At 31.5% G+C, this 20,450-nt stretch overlaps 1 protein-coding gene across 2 annotated transcripts in view; it reads left to right on the top strand.

The window, feature by feature from the left end:
- LOC148600127 (alpha-catulin-like) overlaps positions 1-20,450 on the top strand; it is a 59,226-nt gene that overhangs the window by 6,319 nt on the left and 32,457 nt on the right. The window contains exons 2-12 of one of the 2 annotated variants that reach the window (XM_088559166.1): positions 2,014-2,203; positions 4,702-4,871; positions 5,240-5,359; positions 6,279-6,368; positions 7,692-7,907; positions 8,394-8,597; positions 9,124-9,207; positions 10,642-10,800; positions 12,653-12,745; positions 13,289-13,474; positions 14,991-15,011. In XM_088559166.1, the coding sequence (XP_088415292.1) occupies positions 2,014-2,203; positions 4,702-4,871; positions 5,240-5,359; positions 6,279-6,368; positions 7,692-7,907; positions 8,394-8,597; positions 9,124-9,207; positions 10,642-10,800; positions 12,653-12,745; positions 13,289-13,474; positions 14,991-15,011 (1,533 nt within the window). The remainder of the gene's footprint in view (positions 1-2,013; positions 2,204-4,701; positions 4,872-5,239; positions 5,360-6,278; positions 6,369-7,691; positions 7,908-8,393; positions 8,598-9,123; positions 9,208-10,641; positions 10,801-12,652; positions 12,746-13,288; positions 13,475-14,990; positions 15,012-20,450) is intronic. The other variant, XM_088559167.1, reaches the window with a different exon arrangement.

Here is a 20,450-nt window from a genome sequence, read left to right as displayed (position 1 = left end):
GTATATGTACCGTGTACGTCAACTCTCATTACATGTAGCTGACAATCAAGTAACGGTAGTTTTAATTTCTCTAAGAGGAGATAATTGGTGAAAACAAAATCAAATTTGCTGAGTAAATAAGGTTATTTTCTTATCATTAATATTATATTTATTTTGCCATACTCCACTAAGCAATATAACACAGAGGAAATAATTACCGCATACCAGACTATTGATGCTAATCTAAAAATAAACACCTAGTGATTTGTTGATTCCACTGAAGGGGTAGACAAGTACAATTCACCAATCATACATGTACATGAATCAATCTAATTACAAAACAAACCATATAAAATTCTTACACTGCGAATTATAGAGGGGACTCAAGGTTCAACAACCCACCAAACAAAGACAGTGATTTTCCTTTTAGTTTTGGGCAGGAGCTCAGGACCCATGCAATTGGGAAATGATCATGAAAACAACAACTTTGGGAAATAATACATATAAATATGAGGGCAAGGATTTTAATACAGTAAATTTATAATCCTTTTTAAAGACCATTATAGTTTCCATTGTTTTGAAGTCAACGAGGTAACCTCTGGATGACAAATTTGACCTCTGGATGAAAAATTTGATTCAGTTGAGTGAAGAGAGGATTTATCGTACAAATCTCCTTGTTATTCATATACAAATCTTCATAAAATGTTATAAATCACAATTGGAAATTTCTCTTTTGAAATTTGTGAAATTTAGAGCCTATTTCACTTTGGGAATGGGGCCCAAATTCAGCCCCCAAGTAAGGGTTGGAAAATCACTGTACAATGCCTCTTTGATCTATTTTTGTATCTATGCCATATATTTATGTAACTATATACATGTACATGTAATCTTTTATCTATTTTGGATTAAAAAAATAACATTCTTCTCACTCTTAAATCAGCATGTATTAAATAGAACATTAACTCTTGCAAATGCCAATTTTATACACATATAACATGTATAAATTAGAGATACAATGTAAATACTGTAATCTTATTGGTTAAAATAATTTTGTTATATCTGAATAGATAAAAAAATATTGACACACCCCTATTCAGTTAAACTCAGAGCTACTTTTCTTGTGTTTAAAGATAAAAATATGTTTTAAAATTAATTTAGAAGAATTGGCAATAATAAAAGTGAAGTGCAATAAACAAAATATGCACATGGAAAATTTATGTTATTTTTCAATAGACAAAATTTTTATTATTGCCAATTCTTAAGTACAATAATACAATCTATATAATTTTCATCTTTAAAGTGCAACATCCAAATAATTAAGAGCAGTTAATTATATGGTCTGTAACTGTTTCTGAAAAATGAATAAGAAATGAATTTTGTAAGTGTCGGCTTTGCTAGCCCCATTTTGATTCCTCAAAACAGACAAAATTCATTCATGGATAAAGGCTTGAATTCACTGCATTTGTAAAATTCAATTGTCATTCAGTGAAGAGCCTTCAAAATTAAAAAGTTGATGTTATGTGCATTGTATGAAAATGATAGACAGGAATATTATAAAGTATTTGTTTTTTGGGGTATATATGTATATAAGAATTATCCTGTTGGTCTGTTTACTTATTTCTTAATCTACTCAAAGGATTTTGATGAAATTTAACTAGAAAGTTAAGTACCATTTGAAGACATGTACAAAGGAATGGATTTATTTTTGGAAGACTTGAAAGGGAGATGATTTAAATTAAGGATTAAACTTGTGGAAACCTCACAAAGGCAACTCCACTTTATCAACTCTGAGTTTTGGGAATTCCCTGATATTGGTCACAGTGTGTATAATTTTGCTACATGTATTTTTGAGATCAATGAATAAGAGCAAAAAGTAGAACCTGTGAAATCAATGTTTTTTTGTTTTTTTTATTAGCGAAACACTTAAATTTGTTTCAAAACCAAGATATCAAATACATGTACCTGGAAATATACAGAATCTGTACAAAATAGCAAAACTTGCTACATGTACAATGACTTGTGCTTTTATTTCAGATTACAACACTTGTAAATCACAAAGAGAAAGCCAAATTTACTGAGAAGACAAGTCGATCCCTGATCAGAGTTGGGCAGGGGGTAGCATTGGCAGTGGAGAAGTTCGTATCTGTTGGACAGACCATAGCAACCGAGAACCTTGAAATATCAGAGGATATGTGTGAAGCTTGTGAAGAAGCAAGAATGGCAGGTAATGTCAGAGCTATGTACTTTTGCCTATCAGATAGGCAAATGAAGGATACCCGGTAAACTGCCCACCACCCTCAGTTGTCAGGGCTATTTATTTTCACCTATCAGGCAGGTAACTGCCTCTAGTGAAAGGTAGCATACCCCCATTCACAGTAGCAAATTTGTCCTGAAAATTAATAGATACATGGCCTGAACCTGACATTTTTCATCCCAGTGGGGTTGTTGTCTCTTTGACATACATGTATTTACCAATGCCCTACTCATTTTATTGAAACTTATTGATGATTTAAATTTTGATTTTCCATTAAAATACATCAGAATGTACATTTTACCACAAAGCAAATTATTTTAATGTATACTAGTCAAAATCATTGGTTTTCAAATAAAGTACATGTACATGTATGAAGTATTACCAAATTTTAGTTTTAAAAGAAATCAATCCAAGGATTAAGGAGGTACGCCTAAGGTAAGGGACGCAACTCATACAAACCATTGGAACATTTGTATTCAGCATTTTACATCAATCTCATGTAAGCATTAAAGTAACTTGGATTGATTTCATTCCGTTTCAAATGAAAGCTTGATAGGCTGTGGTGAAATTGAATATAATACAAACATATCACTGATTTTAAGAGTTATGTCCCTTACCTTAGGTCTACCTCCTTAAAATGACTTGATTTTTGTTTTAATTGCTAATACTGTGAAACCTGTATAAACCAAAGCCCGGCAATCTGGGTAAACTCAACATCTTCTGAAATCCATCCATTCATATAAATTTCAATAATTTTTAAATCTGTGTAAACCAAGCACCTGCCTTAACTGAACAAATCTGTCAGGTTCTGTTTAGATACGTTTCACTGTACAATTTAGGCCACACTTAAAATAATGTTCGTTTACCCTTATCTTACACTAGCTCCAGGCCTTTGATAGATAGAGATGGGGATAAAAATTTACTTCCTGCAGTTCATATGACTCTGTAAAAACCATTGCTTTGAAAATTCAAAAAATCTTGTCAGACTGGATATAAAATTATTTTGGTGGGGCCAATTTTTATGAGTAGGTAGGTAAAGGGGAAACAAACTTAGTGGTGGCCTTGGGCTGACATTTTCATTCCAGTGGGGTTTTACTCTCTTTGACAAATACACCATATCTTTTCTCGTTAAATTAAATTTCATTTTGGCCCAACAAGCTAAAATGGTGAATGTTTCTAGTATATGTAAAGGTGTGCTAAAGATATATTTCTAGGTTTATACATGTAGTTTGTAATATACATGTTATAAATCAATATCGAAGATTTGTACATGACATTTTGATCACTCGAGGAAGTACAAAAATAATGTACCTGAATACCTTAAAGCTGAAGTATTACATTTTATTGATACAAAATTAAAAACATGCACAAATATTGTATATTAAATACTGGTAATATTTGTATGGAGAACTGAAACAATGTTTTATGGCAAATTCTAAAATAGTTTAGTACAAGCCATTATACAATTGTCGATATTGAAGTTTCAGTTATATTTGTGCACATTATAGACAATTTTTTTTTTAAATTGCTAATGACTAATGTAAAAAAAAACTTCAAATGTAGGCAGATCTTTGTGTACATCGTATGTTTGTTTTGTAAGGTTTATAAAACACCCGACGTAAACTAACTGATCAAACTGATCATCAATCACTTATCGGTCAAATATCAAATGGCAATCGATTAATTAGCTTTGTTAATTGGATACTTGTTGATCAAACTCCCAAAAGAGTTTGATCAATGGTTTTGATTAGAAATTCCTGTTTGAAATCTGACTGATAAGTGATTGATTTGAGCAAATCTTTGTAGTAGATTGCTTTTGATGATTAAAATGCATTAAAATGGTCATGAAGTATATTTGCCAGACATCTTGAATTATTCCTAACTGGTAAACAACAAGTAAATTTTGTAATCAATCACCGATCAAACTCTTTTGAGGGTTTAATTGATAAGTGTTTGATTAATAGAGCTAATCAGCTTGATTGATTAGTTATGTCAGGGAAACAGCACAAGTAGATGTTCTGCCACAACATTTATAACTGATGATATCCTGTTAATTGGCACTGTTACAATTGATTTAAAATCATACATTTACAGATGTCCATATTATGGTATTACAGCCAGTAGCCTGAGATAGAAAACATCTATATACCTGTTTACCTTTTTAAAAGTTCATGTTGGAGATTCTCTTCCACTGATGCTTACATTGTATATGTAAAAGCAAATTTTTTATGTAAAAATTTAAAAAAAAAATGTATTATTCACAGAAAATATATTAATTTCAACCAAAAACCTACGACAAATCTTACTTTTTTACGTGGGAAATTCTTAATTTTTTTCTGTGGGAGACTCCCCCTAATGTGGGAGGGTTAACAGGTACATGTTGTATGTATAGGGCAGAACAATATAAAAATGACATGAAGTTGCAAACAAATTAATTTTATCGTATTATTTCTACAATATATTATCAGGATCAACTATACAAAGGTTAACGATGGTAGTCCCTACCAAAGGGAGCAAGATGCTTACGGAGAAAACTGCCATGGTGAGATCTGCTCGGCAACTACTATCTGCTATAACACGGGTACTTCTGCTGGCCGACAAAGTTATAGTTAAACAACTACTGGTCTCTAAAGATAAGGTAAAAACAAAATAAGTAAAATGTGATGTACATCATTGAGATTTTCAAAACCACTGGTAAATCAAGGGTTTTGGTTAAAACAGGTTCAAGTACATATACATGTACTAGTGTATACATGTACTGAGCTGACATTTGTCATCCCGGTGGGGTTTTTGTCTCTTTGACATAATCATCATATCCATTCTATTTTTCATTATATTAAATTGATACCAGTGTTAAAATGCTCAACATAAATTCATCAGTTTATGAATCTTCAGATTATATCACATTTTAGCTAATTGAAAAGCTGCAAATATAAAATTATGTGTAAATTACAAAGCTTACTAAGAAAAATCATCAGAGAATAGAGATGTGTACTTCTGTTTTAGGTACTGAATGCACTGAATGACCTTGACAAAGTGACCTCATTTACAGACTTCGTAAACTACTTCAGTAAATTTGGTAATGATATGGTGGAATTGGCTCATTTAACTGGAGACAGACAAAATGTAAGTCTAGTCTAGATCAAGTATTACAGTGTAACTTTTAATAGATGTGAAAATATGGAAATGCCAATAAAAAGGGGGTATCATAAAAGGGAAATAAATGGGCAAAGACACATTCAAAAACACATAAACTGACTCAAGGACAAACAATAGGAAAAGATAAAGACAAGCAGCATTAACCAAAAAAACATGGTTGAACTCATGTGCTGTTTAAGGATAAGTAGCAGCATGCTGAACACAATAAATGATTAATTGATACATTTTTATCTTTTTCACAATATTTTGGCTGGAATTCTTCAAAATGTCTGAAAGAAAATGCTTTCAGTACTGAAAGTGTCAGTGAAGGATATACAGACAAACATGTTTAAGTGTCCATCTAAGAGAAAGCAAAATGATAGTCACTTAATCAGTGATATGTTTGTATTATATTCAATTTCACCAAAGCCTCCCAAGCTTTATGTTTGAAGCAGATTAAAATGAATCCAAGTTAATTAGATGCTTACATATGATTGATGTAAAATTCCAATGATTTTTAAGAGTTGTGTCCCTTACACTAGGTCTACCTCCTTAAAACAGGTAGTCTTATTTAAAAGATTTAAAAGTTAACATTGAATGTGTTACATAGGACTATTTTAATCACTTTGTCTTTGAAGACAGATCATTGCTGAATATAGATTGTCACTAAGACAGGTTTTATTTTATATAAAAAATAATAGAAACAGATTCTACCAATGCAAGCAGTTTATTACATGTACCATATTTCTAATGTATTTAAAACTAGAAATTTTTCATGTTTATTTTTCTTTTGAAAACAGTTAATATTTAAATATTTATAATGATCTTTTTTATAATGACTGACCAAGATCATAAACAAACTTTATAAAATGTCATTCTTGTACTTATTATAACACGTTTTTTTCAGGATTTGAAAAGTGAAAAGCACAGAGCCCAGATGGGAGCAGCTAGAGCCATTCTAGAAAGGTCAACCTCCATGTTGCTACCCTCTTGTAAGGTTGGTTGAGTTTACCTCCTTTTTCTGGACACAAAAGTCGTTCTTTAAAATCAGAATTCTATTTTTTTTTGTTGATTCACAGATTTCCACATTTTCAATTCTGAACCTTAAAATTACTTTATTTGACTTTATATATACATAAGATTTTTCCCATTTTTTCAATAGTAAAAACAATTCATACACACCCAAATGTGCCACATATGATAATCATATGGTGCTCAATTCATATGATATTCATGTGGTAATAATATGACAATCATATGATATTGAACATATGATTCTCATATGGTAATTTTGGCTTAAAAACATATCACAATCATATGTTTGTGAAAAACATGATTATCAGATGATAATCATGCGATTATGATTATCATATGGTGCTCGATTTATATGATAATCATATGATGCAAACCATATGATTCTCATGTGTGGCACATTTACCTGTATAGAATGTTTTCAGCAGCATTATAATTTTATAAATATGCATTGTTGTTTTAAATAAGTAATAGATTGTATTATTAAATATCCAGATTTAACATCATCTTCTTTTTTGTTTCGTTTAGTTTTTTAAGAAAACACTTATTATCATAAATTCACCACTCAGATTTCTATTTGAAATGAAATTAAAACAAAACATGTAAAATTAAAACTATGATCAGTTGACAGTCAGAAAAATTAATATGTTTATATTACCTTGAAATGTACAAATACAGGAAGAACTCACAAAATTGCCATTTACATACACTCCTTGCGACGTTCACGTTTCCCGTTTAAGCGTTTGTGTATTGTTTATCGTGCGTTTACACATCGTTTTGCATTCGTTTATACGCACGAAAAATGCACGATAGAAGCGTTTGTTTAAATGCACGGTAGGACCATTCATTTATACACACGATAAATGCACGATAGAAGCGTTTGTTTAAATTCACAATAAGAGCATTCGTTTATTTTTATACTTTGATTATTTCCTTGATTAAACTATTATTTTTATATTTTTTGCTATTATTAATTAATGTAATTTCATTAATTTTATTTTCTATTTTTTCTGTCTTCATTATATGTCAATATTATTATTTTTCAGCGTTCGTCTATTGTGCATTTAAACGCACGATATGAGCGTTCGTCTATCATGCGTTTAAACACATGCTAGCAAGCATTCGTTATTGTGCGCTTAAATACACTATAGGAGCGTTCATTTAAAAACACAATAGAAGCATTTGTTTATCGCGCATTTGGTGGGCGTTTAGCGTGCGTTTGGGTATCGTACATGTGGGAAACCTAAATGACTCAAAGGAGTGTATATGTTTGTAATTTTTTTTTTAGACCTGTTTAAGGCATCCTGACTGTGAATCAGCCAAAAGGAATAGGGACTGTGTGTTCAAGCAAATGAGACAGGCATTGAATATGATCCATTTTATTGTAACTGAGGGTGGTTCTAGTCAGATGAATGGTCACACTTCACCAATCACCAGTGGAGACTCAGGAATAGGGCTTGACAATGCCCATCCTCTCGCTAGTAAAGCTTTGAAAGATTTGGAGGTTTGTTCAGTTTACATGTATATTTTCCAGAGATTTTTATGGTACATTGTAAATTAATGCAAAATCAATCAAATGGAAGTACAGAGAAGAAATGCTTTGGTCAAATGCATACAGAATAATGGCAATTTTTGAAGATTAATTAGGTTTATCGCAGTGAGCCTAATATGTGGCAACTTCACAGTCAGTTTGATGTTGTCATTGGATATTGCTGATATTCTTTAATATCACTGTGGAATCCATAAATTTGTTGATAAACCAATTTTTCAGTTGGATTGACACAGAAAAATGTTGCTTTATACATGCCTCTTAATGAATTGTCTGCCCCTCATTTATTCTTTAGCCAATAACCCAAAAATACTTCCAGCAATATCTATGACCCTGTGGTGATGTTGAATACTTATTGATGTTAGCGTCTTTTCATTTTCTTTTTGAATTACTGATTTAACTTTTCTGGGTTAATCAGTTTTAATTTTCAATTTATCACAGGAAGCAGTAGAGTTCACAAGGATCACTGGTATGTCAGCTCAAACATGTGAGAAGTTGCACAGTGCCTTGGATAGTGTTGTAGAGACTGCCCAGGACTTTACTGACTCCGCCTACACGTCACATGACAACAGGGAGAAAATAATACAGTCATGTGACCAGCTCAGGATTGATCTACAATGTGTCATTGAGAAATCTTCTAGTCAGGTTTGTATTGATGTTAAATGTTCTTGATTATGACTTTGCTTTGAGATTGAGAGATATCTTATACATAAAGGTTTTGCAGGTTAATGTGCACCACATAATTGAGATTATTTTTTCATACTGAGAAAATGTACTACATACACAGAAAATGTTTAATATTCATTCTTTGAGTAGAAGATGAGACATGACCAAAAAACACAGTGGCCAGAAATTTTTCTACAAGGGTTTTTTTTTTTTTTTCATTTTTTTTTTGCACTATTCTGGCTGGTGGTGTAAAATTTAAGAATCGAAGATTAACTTCATGATATCATTTTCAAAATATTAAGTGTGCAATTCAAGGGGAGATAATGTTTTTAAAAGAAAAAGTTTTGAACACGTTTTTAACAAGTTTCCCAATTATGTAAAGGTATTAAATGCATGATTATTTTTCATGCAATAGGGTTGTTTTGATGAACATTTTAAAAATTTCCAAGATTGTCCTGTCTTAGAATAATTAGAATAATTATGGTTAAATTGTTTCATTTTTCAGAATCAGAATGATTTGGTATCGACACAAGAAGCAGAAACAGCTGTGTTAAAAACTGTGTCATGTATAGATAACCTCAAGAAACAGGTCAGTCATTGTAAAAGTAATATAAACCTCTCTTAATGTGGTAATTCAACATGGACCTTATTGTTAAACAAAGATGGGGGGGGGAACATCCATGTAACGACCACAAGGCAGTCACATACAAATAAATTGAACGAAAGACCATTGCCTTGTCTACAACTCAAAGATGTGGGAGAAACATCCTTGAGACAACCACCATAGCAGTCACATACATGTACAGATAAAATAAACAAAAGGGCACTGCCTTGTCTTCAACACAAAGATGTGGGTGTTGGGGGGGGGGCATCCCATGAGACAACCACGCAGGCAGTCAAATATAAATAAAATAAAAAATAGGGCACCACCTAGCTACCTAGTCTTCAACATGAGATGTGGGGGATGGAAACATCCATGAGACAATCACACAGGCAGTCACATATAAATAAAATAAACAAATGGACACCTACTAGTTTTCAACATAAGATGTGGGGGAGAGAAACATCCATGAGACAATTACACAGGCAGTCACATACAGATAAAATAAACAAATGGGCACCTACTAGTTTTCAATACTGAATATCAAATACCATTCTGTGTAAGAATCAGGCAAGTCGTACATCTTTTTTCTCAATTTGGTCCTTTTTGCCTCAAATATATTCAATACATCTAGAAAACAAATTTATCCTGAAACATCTGTGATGTAGGTATTTTTTACTGCTTTATTGGGAAAAAATGTTGGGAAAATTTCTCTCCATTTTTTTCCGAAAATTTCAACTTAATTTGAACTATCAATATCATATAGAGGCAGATATTTTTCACATGAAATTCATGTTAATTGAGCTTCACATGAAATTCACACAAACTTCACATGAAATTGACATGATTTTCACGTGAAATTCACTCAACATGAATTGCATGTGGACAACTCAAGTGAATTTCACGTGAAGGATCAATTCACATGAAGGATCAATTCACATGAATTTCACATGAACTCTGACACAAAATTTATTTGCTCAGTTCAGGTGAAAACCATGTGAAATAATTTTGCCTCTGTATGAACACTTTGATGGTTGTTTCTGGAAGATATTAGATATAAATACTTGGACAAAGCAATAAAATCTCTGCAGTTTTTTCCTTCATTTGCCACACCTTATTCACATTTTGCCCGATTCTTAGACAGAGAAGTACTAAAATGAGTACCAGCTTTTGTCAACCACTCAGAAAATGTTTAGAAAGATATACAAACCTAAAAAAATGATTCAATATGAAAAAGTAGAAACAAAAGTTACAAAATGACAAGCACATAAACACAGCTCTTCACTTGGTTATTCAAAGTTAGATTTTTTTCTCAATATCACAAAACAAAAACAAAAAAAAACCCAAAAAAAGCACATTCTAAAGTAACAAAATTGCATAAATGATTGCATTTCATTCACTTCCTTATCTCTTTGTATTCAGCTACAAGAAACAGCAATGGACCAGGCATCAGAGCTATTCAAAGCCAATGAGGATGACAGTCTTCTGAAGTGTCTAAAGACTGCTGGTAGCAATGGTGATGTCCGAAAGGTTGATGAGCTCTGGGTCAAGTTTGAGGAGCACAGAGAACAGTTAGAAGAGGTTTATATCATTCCGACCAAGGTTTGGGGGTGGTATTAGGGTTGCAGGGGCCCAAATTGCCATCAGTAAAAGGTAAAATTTAAAAACTGCTGGTGATTCTTTGGAAAGAGGGTGATTTAAAGGCACTTTTATTGTGAGTTTCATTTTTTTTTTTGAGGGGGGGTTGAATAGTGAGTGAACAATTGCCACGTTTAAAATGTAGAAAGGAACTATATACAAATAAAATATAAATAAAATGTAAACTAATTAAAGAAATTAAAGAAGATACTGTTTTACCTGTGTCTTTCATTCTGTAACTTTTTTTTTTTTTTCATAACGAAATTCTTAGCTCCTGTTAATATTTTGTGGGTATACTGAATCGTGGCATGCATTTTTATACTTATGCGACTTTAACTTCCTGTTTGCCCAAAATTTTCCTTCTACAGGGGTAATATACACATTTTCGTCATATTTTTCTTGTCTACTATTAATCAAAGGTTGCTGATATATTATAAAAAGCTTTCTATGGGGATGTTGTATTGCAGGACGTCTTTTCATACTTACTGTATATACTCGCTTATAAGGCTGATTTTTGGGACTAAATTTGTAACTGCTGGGAAGGGTTCCCACTTACAGATGAGATCTTGACTATGAACTAAAATTTTCAGCTTGAAAATGTCAAAAGCTTGATAATTGACATGAGTGTAAAACCAACGTTGAACAGCCAGACTGGCGCTGTTTACCCCAATTTTAAATTTTAAACATCAATTTTCGGAAGACTGTCTTTATCTTTTACAGTTGAAATATGATGCAGTAAAAGATTATTTTGCCATAATACTGATTTTATTTGTATTTCCCACCCATCTATTTTGTGTATTGATTTTTACCTGTGTACACTCATAACCAAGAACCCAAAGATGTATTAGAAACATGACCAAATAACATTCCATTATGTGTGACAAAAGTAATGAATATTTTAGTTGGTAATGACAATTATTTTTATGAATTTCTTTAAGATAAAACCTTTTAACTTACAGAAATATCTTCAAATGAGTTAGAGTATCATAAACTTTTTTTTTTATTCTTATTTGTTCACTATATTTATGGTTTTAATTTGGGTTATTGGTTGCACTAAAATTAGAATGAATGAGAAAATGGCCGTATCAAAACAATCCACATGGCTTGTGAAGAATTTGATTACTTCTACAATAAAAACAATTCTGGCTTGGAATTATTTATTTCAACATTTATCAAAACAAATAGGTATTCTCATTGTAATTAAGGAATGTGTTAGTGATGCAGCCGTCAGAAATCAGTCCAACTTATTAGCGGGTCCAGGCTAGGTTCCAGGAATTTTGGGCTGAATAGGGGGGTCTGATTTATAGGCAGATCGACTTATACTCGAGTATGTACAGCATATGACATCTATTTCCTGTTAGCCAAAAAAAAAAGAAGAGACAAAATGAATATATGACTTGCCTGATTCTTACACAGAATGGTATATGATATTCAGTATTGTGCTTGAAAGTCGTGGTATCACTAGTAAGCTATCACTCACTGATTTCTTGTTAACTTTCTTGGATGGGAATTTCATGGTTTTATTTAACCATGAAAACTATAAAATATTGATAGGAAGCTTAAGGGACATAAATCAAGTGAAGGAAACATAGGGAGTGAATTTAAACAGCCAGTTTTCTTTGTAAAAGATTTTATGTTTGGAATATGTTATTTTATGAAAATGAAAATAATGTTTTGACATTTTAAGATTTTTTTTTTGAAATGTTGTTCTTTTACCAATATACTTTCTTATGGACAAGAAATTTATTGTGGAAGATAGAAATTGAAAGTTTAGCAGTTTAAACTTTTATTGCAGGTGTGTAAACTTTTCCGTCATATTGCTACAACAGAACCTCTAGTGATTACAGCAGAACACAATGAATATGTTCTAAGAAACATTGGAGAAATGGTAAGATCATTTGTTTTATTTTAAAAGGGAGGTAACTGATATTTTCTTGGAGATTTAACAAAAATAAACAATAGAAATAATCTGGTAAATGTCATGGTCCCAGTGCAAAATTCTGTTGTAATGTCATCGCTGAATTGCCTTATTACTTTTATTAGTCTTTATACAGAACTTCACTTTAAATGTCAACTTAAATAATATTGCAAACTAATGAATATCAGGGGTAGATAACTGTCATTTTTTGTTTAAATTGTAATGGAATTTTCTTCTCTTTTAACTTGTAATTCTGTAAGAATTTGAGTCCGAAAATTCTGAAAAAAATCAAAACATTTTATGAAATTTTTTTTATATATTTCTGACCTTACCAATGTTATTGTTAGTGAAAATGATACAAAAATGTAGACAAAAATTAATTTATCATGAAAAAAAATATTTTATTTTTTATCATAAATGGCACAGATAAGCAATATGTAGAGAATTGATCATTCTACTTTTCTTAAAATGTTACACTTATGCTGAAACCTTGGCATATCTTTCATATTTCAGGTCCTGTTGGCTGCTAAGACCCTAGCAATGTATTCTGGTAGTAAAATAGCTAGAGAGAACCTGGAGAATTTTGCTGAAGCTTGGGAAAGTCAGATCAATGATCTCTCTGTTCTTGTGAAAGAAGTGAATGATGTTTGCCAGGGAAGAACTGATAAGGCTGTGTACCTCTCTTTACCTAGGCCTGGAGTAAGTATTATTGCACCCCATCCTTAAATGAAAGGGCCATTTGAATGTTCTAGGCTTTCCATACATGTGCTTGTATGTCCCATATTGTTTTTTCATCCACTAAAACTTAATGAATGATTCTTTCGTTTTTTAAAATGATTTGAAATTTTGTATGTAATTTCTACATGATTTGTTAACTTATACCTCAGCTCAGTCACACATTTACTCCCTGATAAATTATGAGCTTGTGACAACTTTTAAATTTTTTTTTGATGTTACGAAAGATAGGGTCATTTGTTTGGTACACATATTTCTTACAAAAATTTCTATAAGAATACCCAATACAACAAAGTTGTGAAAGGTAAAATGTCAGTCCTTCCATTTTCATTATGTAACAGCCTTTATTGTAGGAGGGGTGATCATTAGTACTTCTTTCTATCAGTGGCTGTTTTTTTTTTATTTTCATATTTGAATGTAAACAGTCATTGATAGAACAAAGTACCTATGGATGGAATTTTGAGTTAACCTGGCATGAAGTGTTGGTTACAGTAAAAGCTTAGAATGGATTTGAGTAATTTTCACACTTGTCTATTGAAAGGAGAAACTATTTAAGAGAGGGTTTTAGATAAAAATTATAGATTCATGATAGACCATTATTTTCTCAAATTTATTTGTCATTTCATTTCATATAGTAATACACCAAAAAATTATGTTTATCGTAGAATTTTATAGTAATATAATATTTACCACAGAAAGCAACCTATTGTACAATGTAAGTTTGCCATTAATTTCTATACTGCTTCAGAGTACAGTAATGACACTAAGAAATTATAAACGTAAATGGTGCTTTATCTTACAATTTATATGCTGTTACATGAATGTTTTCATGGGTGTTAGAATGCAAAGATTTATCATAACCAGTGATGACTCTGTGCATGACTCTGTCTGAGAAAAACCATGTCTTCCACTTGAATTTTTTTTTTTTACAATGAGGAATTCAAAAATCAATGCTATCTGTATTACGGCTATTTACTAACTGTTGGACTCATACTAACTATGTCTAATCAGACCTACTCAGCTATTTCTGCTGCATGTATATAAGAATATATCCTCAGATGCAAACTGAAGAAACTTTTCTTAAATAACTTGCTGTAAATGTAGTAATGTGTGGAAAAATTTGTTCCATCCATTAGGTGGTGGTAAAAAGTTTAGTTAGATATCACCAGAAATAAGGTGCAAAAACTATTCCAAGTATTTGTGTGCAAAAAAGTGGAGCAAAAGAAAAGTAAAGATCAAAAATTTAACGTATTCAACTAGAATTTTTGAGTAGGGCCTGACAAATTCTGAATAGGTTGTACAGCCTTGTGCGCATACAACTTTTTTTTTGCATGTAACAGGAGAGACTGAGTAGTATTGATTTGAGACCACTCAAATTAATCTTCAGGTCTAATATTGGCCAATAAAATAGTTTGAAATTGAAGAACTGCAGAAATCTATCAGAATGTCTAAGTACTAACTCTTACTCATTTACTAACAGACTGCACCTAACACTCCTCAAGTGAGTACATGTACTGCATTCTTGTTGTCATTTTTTTGTTTTATTTTATTTGTTTGTTTTGTTTTGTTTTGTTTTTTTCATTACTGTTTTCTCTGTTAGTGCTAGAAAGTCACAACAAAAACAAATGCTACCAATAATCAGGGTATGCCATTAATATTTAACATCACCTTGACCTATTGGGCAATTTAATAAAAAATGTACTTGCCCAAACTGAAATCTAGATTGTCCTTTAGTAAATGCATGTTGAAAAAATGAAAACAATTTGCTTGTTTTCCAGGCAAGTATAATATAACTTTTACTTGTCCAGTTTCACTTGTCCCAGGTAATAGAACCTAAAATCATTCCTTGCTAATTGAAACTAAATATTTTTGAAGGAAGTATGGTCATTCCCTGCTAATTGAAACTAAAAATATCTGAAGGAAGTATGATGATTCTAACGTAAATTTAATGAAGTAAGACCTAGGATAAGGGAAATAACTTTTGAACTCAGCTTTTAGTATTTTAAGGAGGTAGACCTAGTGTAAGGGACCCAACTCTTACAAATCATTGGAATGTGTGTATTCAGCATTTGACATCAATCTCATGTAAACATCAAAATAACTTGGACTGATTTCATTCTGTTTCAAATGAAAGCTTGATAGGCTTTGGTGAAATTTAATATGATGCAAACATATCACTGATTTCAAGGGTTATGTCCCTTACTCTAGGTCTACCTCCTTAATGTTTTGTATTTGTTAGTGTTGTGTCAAATGCTGTGTCCATGGTAATTTTACTCAAATAACTTTCAGTGACTGGACCAAAGATTGTTTTCCAAAAGAAGCCTTTGCAACTGATAAATTTGTAGTTCTGAATATTTTCAGAAAATGGCCTTTATAAGCCCATTTCATATTTTTTCTCTAGGACATTTTTAAGTCTTGATTTATTCTAGGAAAATCCAAAGGAGTTGGTTTTGGTAAAGGCAAAATTAGGCCTAAAAATCAAAGTCTACCCGAGGAGAATTTAATGAGGTTTCAAAGGACCTTTGTCAGAAATTGAATCCCCTGAGACTGGATCTCATACTTTGGATTTTAAACAGAAACACCTTCAATCACTTTGATTTCCATAACTAGAAATTAAGTTGCTAATAAACAGACAAACTGGTTTTGAAGCAGCACTATTATATTGAATACAAAAATAGTGCAAAATTATCTGTTTTTAGCAAAAACATCTTCAAAGGCAGAATGTTAATGATATTCTTTTGTATGCAAATTGGAAATGTTTAATTTGCATAATTTTCAATAATATCTTTTTTTTGGCATGTCTTTGAGTTTTTATGGTTCTAGAATATTTCAGATAATATGCATGATTAGATGAAACTATAGCCAGCACCGTGATACTTTATCTGCCAAGCCTTAAGCTAAGATAATATTTTTCCTTTTATTACATTGTACATGTCTGTGTAATGGTTTATGTGCAAATTTAAGTACAAGTCTACCATAAAGTCTGGCAGTGTGGATATACTTATAGATTCTCTTTCAGGTAAGAATGATTTTAAACAATTGTCCACTGTATTAGTATAATTTGGATTTTTTAACCTGCAAGCCTTAGTGAGCATGTTAAATTTAAAATTTTATTAAAGAGAGTGGATAAATTATGAAAATATACTCTAGGCAAAAAGAGGTTGGTTTTTCCTTTATCTCATTGGAGTTAGGAAAATTTGAATTTTTTAAAGCTACTAGCCTGTGTAAATCTACATTTTATTTGAGAGTATAATAAATGATTTGAATAAAATTTTGGCAGATGAAGAATTGGTTTCTCCCAGAAATATGTTGAATGTATAAAAACTCAAAAATATAAAATTGAATGAAACGCTGAAAGAAATGAATTCATTGCTGGTTAAAAAAGTCAACTGTATATTTTTAATCACTTTCTGAAAATTTGAAAATATATGATATCTATGATTATGTTAAGAGTACCTGTATGTTAAATGTCATTTTACATGTATAAGGGGACTAGGGTTCTGAATAAAATTTCATAGTGTAATAATAATTGTAAGTAAAGACTCAATTACAGAACAATATGGCCGACACTGTACAGTTTGTTCTTTTTACGTACAATTTTCTACATTTCATTCAGGATATAACACGTGGCACGCTATTTCAATTTTCTATACGGTTTTTTTTACACCACTAATTTATCAGTATTTGGCCAATTGGAAAATAGAATTGTGATCAGGTGACTTGAGCAGCGTCTTTAAGGTCGAAGAGTAAAAAGCGAAAGTATACCGACTGGGTCAGGAAAAAGCATTGATGTCATATTCTAAGACAAATGTTACATTTTACAACTTTCTGTGAAATTGACTAATGGTTCATGCAAATGATTGGGATGGAGAGTCAGGGACGTCCTATATATATGTATATATATATGCTCTGTAACATAAATGGCACAAAATCTTTCTGTTAGTAGTGACAATTTCTGGAAATTTTGTATACAGTTGAAAAATGATTGTTTAAGCTTTTAATGCTGACACACAGCTTGTATAGGAAGTCTCAAATTTGTCAAGAAATCAGCAACATAGTAACTTAGGAAGTCTCCCATTGGTCAAGACATCAGCAAATCATAACATAGGAAGTCTTCCATTGGTCAAGAAATCAGCAACATAATAACATAGGAAGTCTCCCATTGGTAAAGACATCAACAACATAATAACTTAGGAAGTCTCCCATTGGTCGAGAAATCAGCTTCATAATAACATAGGAAGTTTTCCATTGGTCGAGACATCAGCAACCTAACAACATAGCAGTGCATGTTTCTTTCATTCCTCATAGTCTAAAGCACTGGTTCAAGATCAAGTCCTACAAAGACTTTAAAATTGATGGTTGCTCACAGTTTTTATGCTAAAAATGAGTTATGATGGATTGATGGTCTTGGGGTTCAGAGTAAATAATATAACAGAGTTGAGTGATGTAATTAAATGACTGTTGGGCTAGCATAAAAGTGTCTATTATTTTCTATAAAGCAGGAAACCTGCTTGATTGAAGAAGTATACACTCTTAAATATCTGAAATTATCTTTCAATAGCTGTAAAACTATTATCATTCAATCAGTCAATTATTTATTAATGCAGCATAATATAACACTTGCCTCAAAACTTATTCTTCATTTGTTCCCTTAATATCAAATTCAAATTTTGATCTAGCCTTTGTGAGAAGTCTTTGAATTTGTTTTTGCCTAGTTGTTATTATTACCAATATTGAAGCCTTTAAGAATAGAATAGAACTCAGCTTTAATGGGTTAACGTCTGTATTTTATGCCCTAATTGTGTGGTTTCAACTTAAAGTTTTTCCTGCAGCTGTTTACGTCTTTTCTATTGATCAGTTGTTTGTAGGATCTAGAATGTTTTCTCGACATTTATTGGAATAAATAGTTTTTCTACTTCATTGCCTTTCCGTATGGCTATTGGATCCTATAATTGTTAAGAATAGATACTTGGATAGAAACGATACTATTAAATTTCGTCAATGTTTTGACAGCTTTGTTTACCAAAACAGGGATATCCACTCTTTACAAATGTCACTTATGGAATATAAAGGTTTTTGGTTTCATTTCATCTAGTACATAGCACGGCCATTTCCATTATAATGCCTTTGTATTAAACAAATGTTAGAATTTGAGTAGCACTCAAGATAAGAATCATGCAAAATGTGATTCACGGTTGCAATGTCTACATATTTCTATTTTTTATATTTTGTTGAAAATATTATAGTAAACAGAAATTGACATGTAGCTTTTCATATAACCCTTGTTCTTGAAGATATAAATTACATAAAATGTACTGTCGAGTTCAAAATTAAGGGAGATAACTCTGTAAATGACTCTTAAATACAATAGAAACTGTTCGATATTCAATGTGGATTATCTCCTAAGAGCAGACAGATTGGAATGAATAATTATACATTTCATCATATACACCTATAAAGCAATTTAATAACAAAAATAAAAATGTGTAGCCTTTTTTGGGGTGTATCACACATTATATAGTTTGCATGATCCTTACAAAGAATACTACTTAATATGGGTTTTTTTTCAGCTGAATTTTGGAAATGTTCATCAGACTGCTTTGAAATTTGGTATGAACCTGGAGAATGATGGGCTGTAATATGTGTCAGTTGAGCACCCGCTTCTTGTTTTTTTTATCATATGAAGTGTGGTGGTCATAAAAAATCTAGAAATACTGAGATTGTATTTCCTTCCAAGATATTTACTTGGTTAATAGGATTTTTTACTTCATTTCCTTTTTCTTTTGAAGTTACATGCTGTCATTTCATATATACAATGTTATGAAATTAAGCAGACTTTCCTTAAAGGCGTATCTAGAGAAAAATATTCTGTTTTTCTACTTCATGTATTGTATTCATTTCATTTCCTTTTACCCAGAATTCATTATTAATAGGTAGAAATATTTTGTGTAATTTTATCTTATTGTTTTTTTTAATTTCAAGTCAGGATTTGTTTTCCTTTAAGGAGGTAGACCTACAGTAAGGGAAGTAACTCCTGAAATCAGTGTTATGTTTGCATCATATTCCTTTTCACCAAAGCCTATCAAGCTTTTTTTTTAATCAGAAAAAAATCAGTCCAAGGTAATTTGATGCCTACATGAGATTGATGTAAAATGCTGAGTACAAACATTATAACGATTTGTAAGAGTTGTGTCCCTTACCCAAGGTCTACCTCCTTAAATCAGTGTTGAATAATATGGAGATAGGAAACTGGAATGGAACACAATAACCATTGATAAATGTCATTTCTCCATGTATCGACCAAAACTTTCTTTCAATTTACATATACATGTAGCCACATCTCTTTCATTTAAGTTTTAAAGTCAGAAAAAAGTTTGTCTTTACTCTAGACTACTGTTTTTTTTTTCAGTTTAAATTATATTATATGTAGATTCTCCTTCAATAATGGCTGGTTTAAATTATTTCTCCACTCAACAATGTGACTTTAAGATTTTCAACATGCGAAGGAAAATCAGTTGTCTCCTATGGAATCTGTATGAAGCTCAGAAATGTCAAATAGCAAGCTAATTCTCCAAGAAATTTAATCACTACTTGGTGGTTAAAAACTCACATGCTTTTGGAATCACTGGCTTAGAATGAGAGGATTAATAAATAGCCTCCACTTTTCTCTTAAATTTTTCTGGACTCTAGCCTCCCACAATGTATTATTCTCAAATAAAATTCTAAAGTCCCTTCTAAGTTCATCATATCAAACAGATGTGGTAGGATTGCCCAAGTCATCCACCAAAAGTCAGGCAACGAGACTTCTACAGGTCACATGCTCTTAAATGACGGACAAAACCCTTACCATTAAGCAAGCTAAAAATTTTAACTGCCCAAGATAAATGAAGTGAAACTATTAATAAAAGATTAAAATTGATCTTGTCCATAGAAAAAATGT

This window comes from Perna viridis, chromosome 13, assembly GCF_037379345.1.
Source record: "Perna viridis isolate PV_CMFRI_1.1 ecotype Kerala chromosome 13, ASM3737934v1, whole genome shotgun sequence".
Taxonomy (NCBI): Eukaryota; Metazoa; Mollusca; class Bivalvia; order Mytilida; family Mytilidae; genus Perna; species Perna viridis.
The sequence above is the reverse complement of the archived record's forward strand: the minus strand, read 5'-3'. Positions and strand labels throughout refer to the sequence as shown.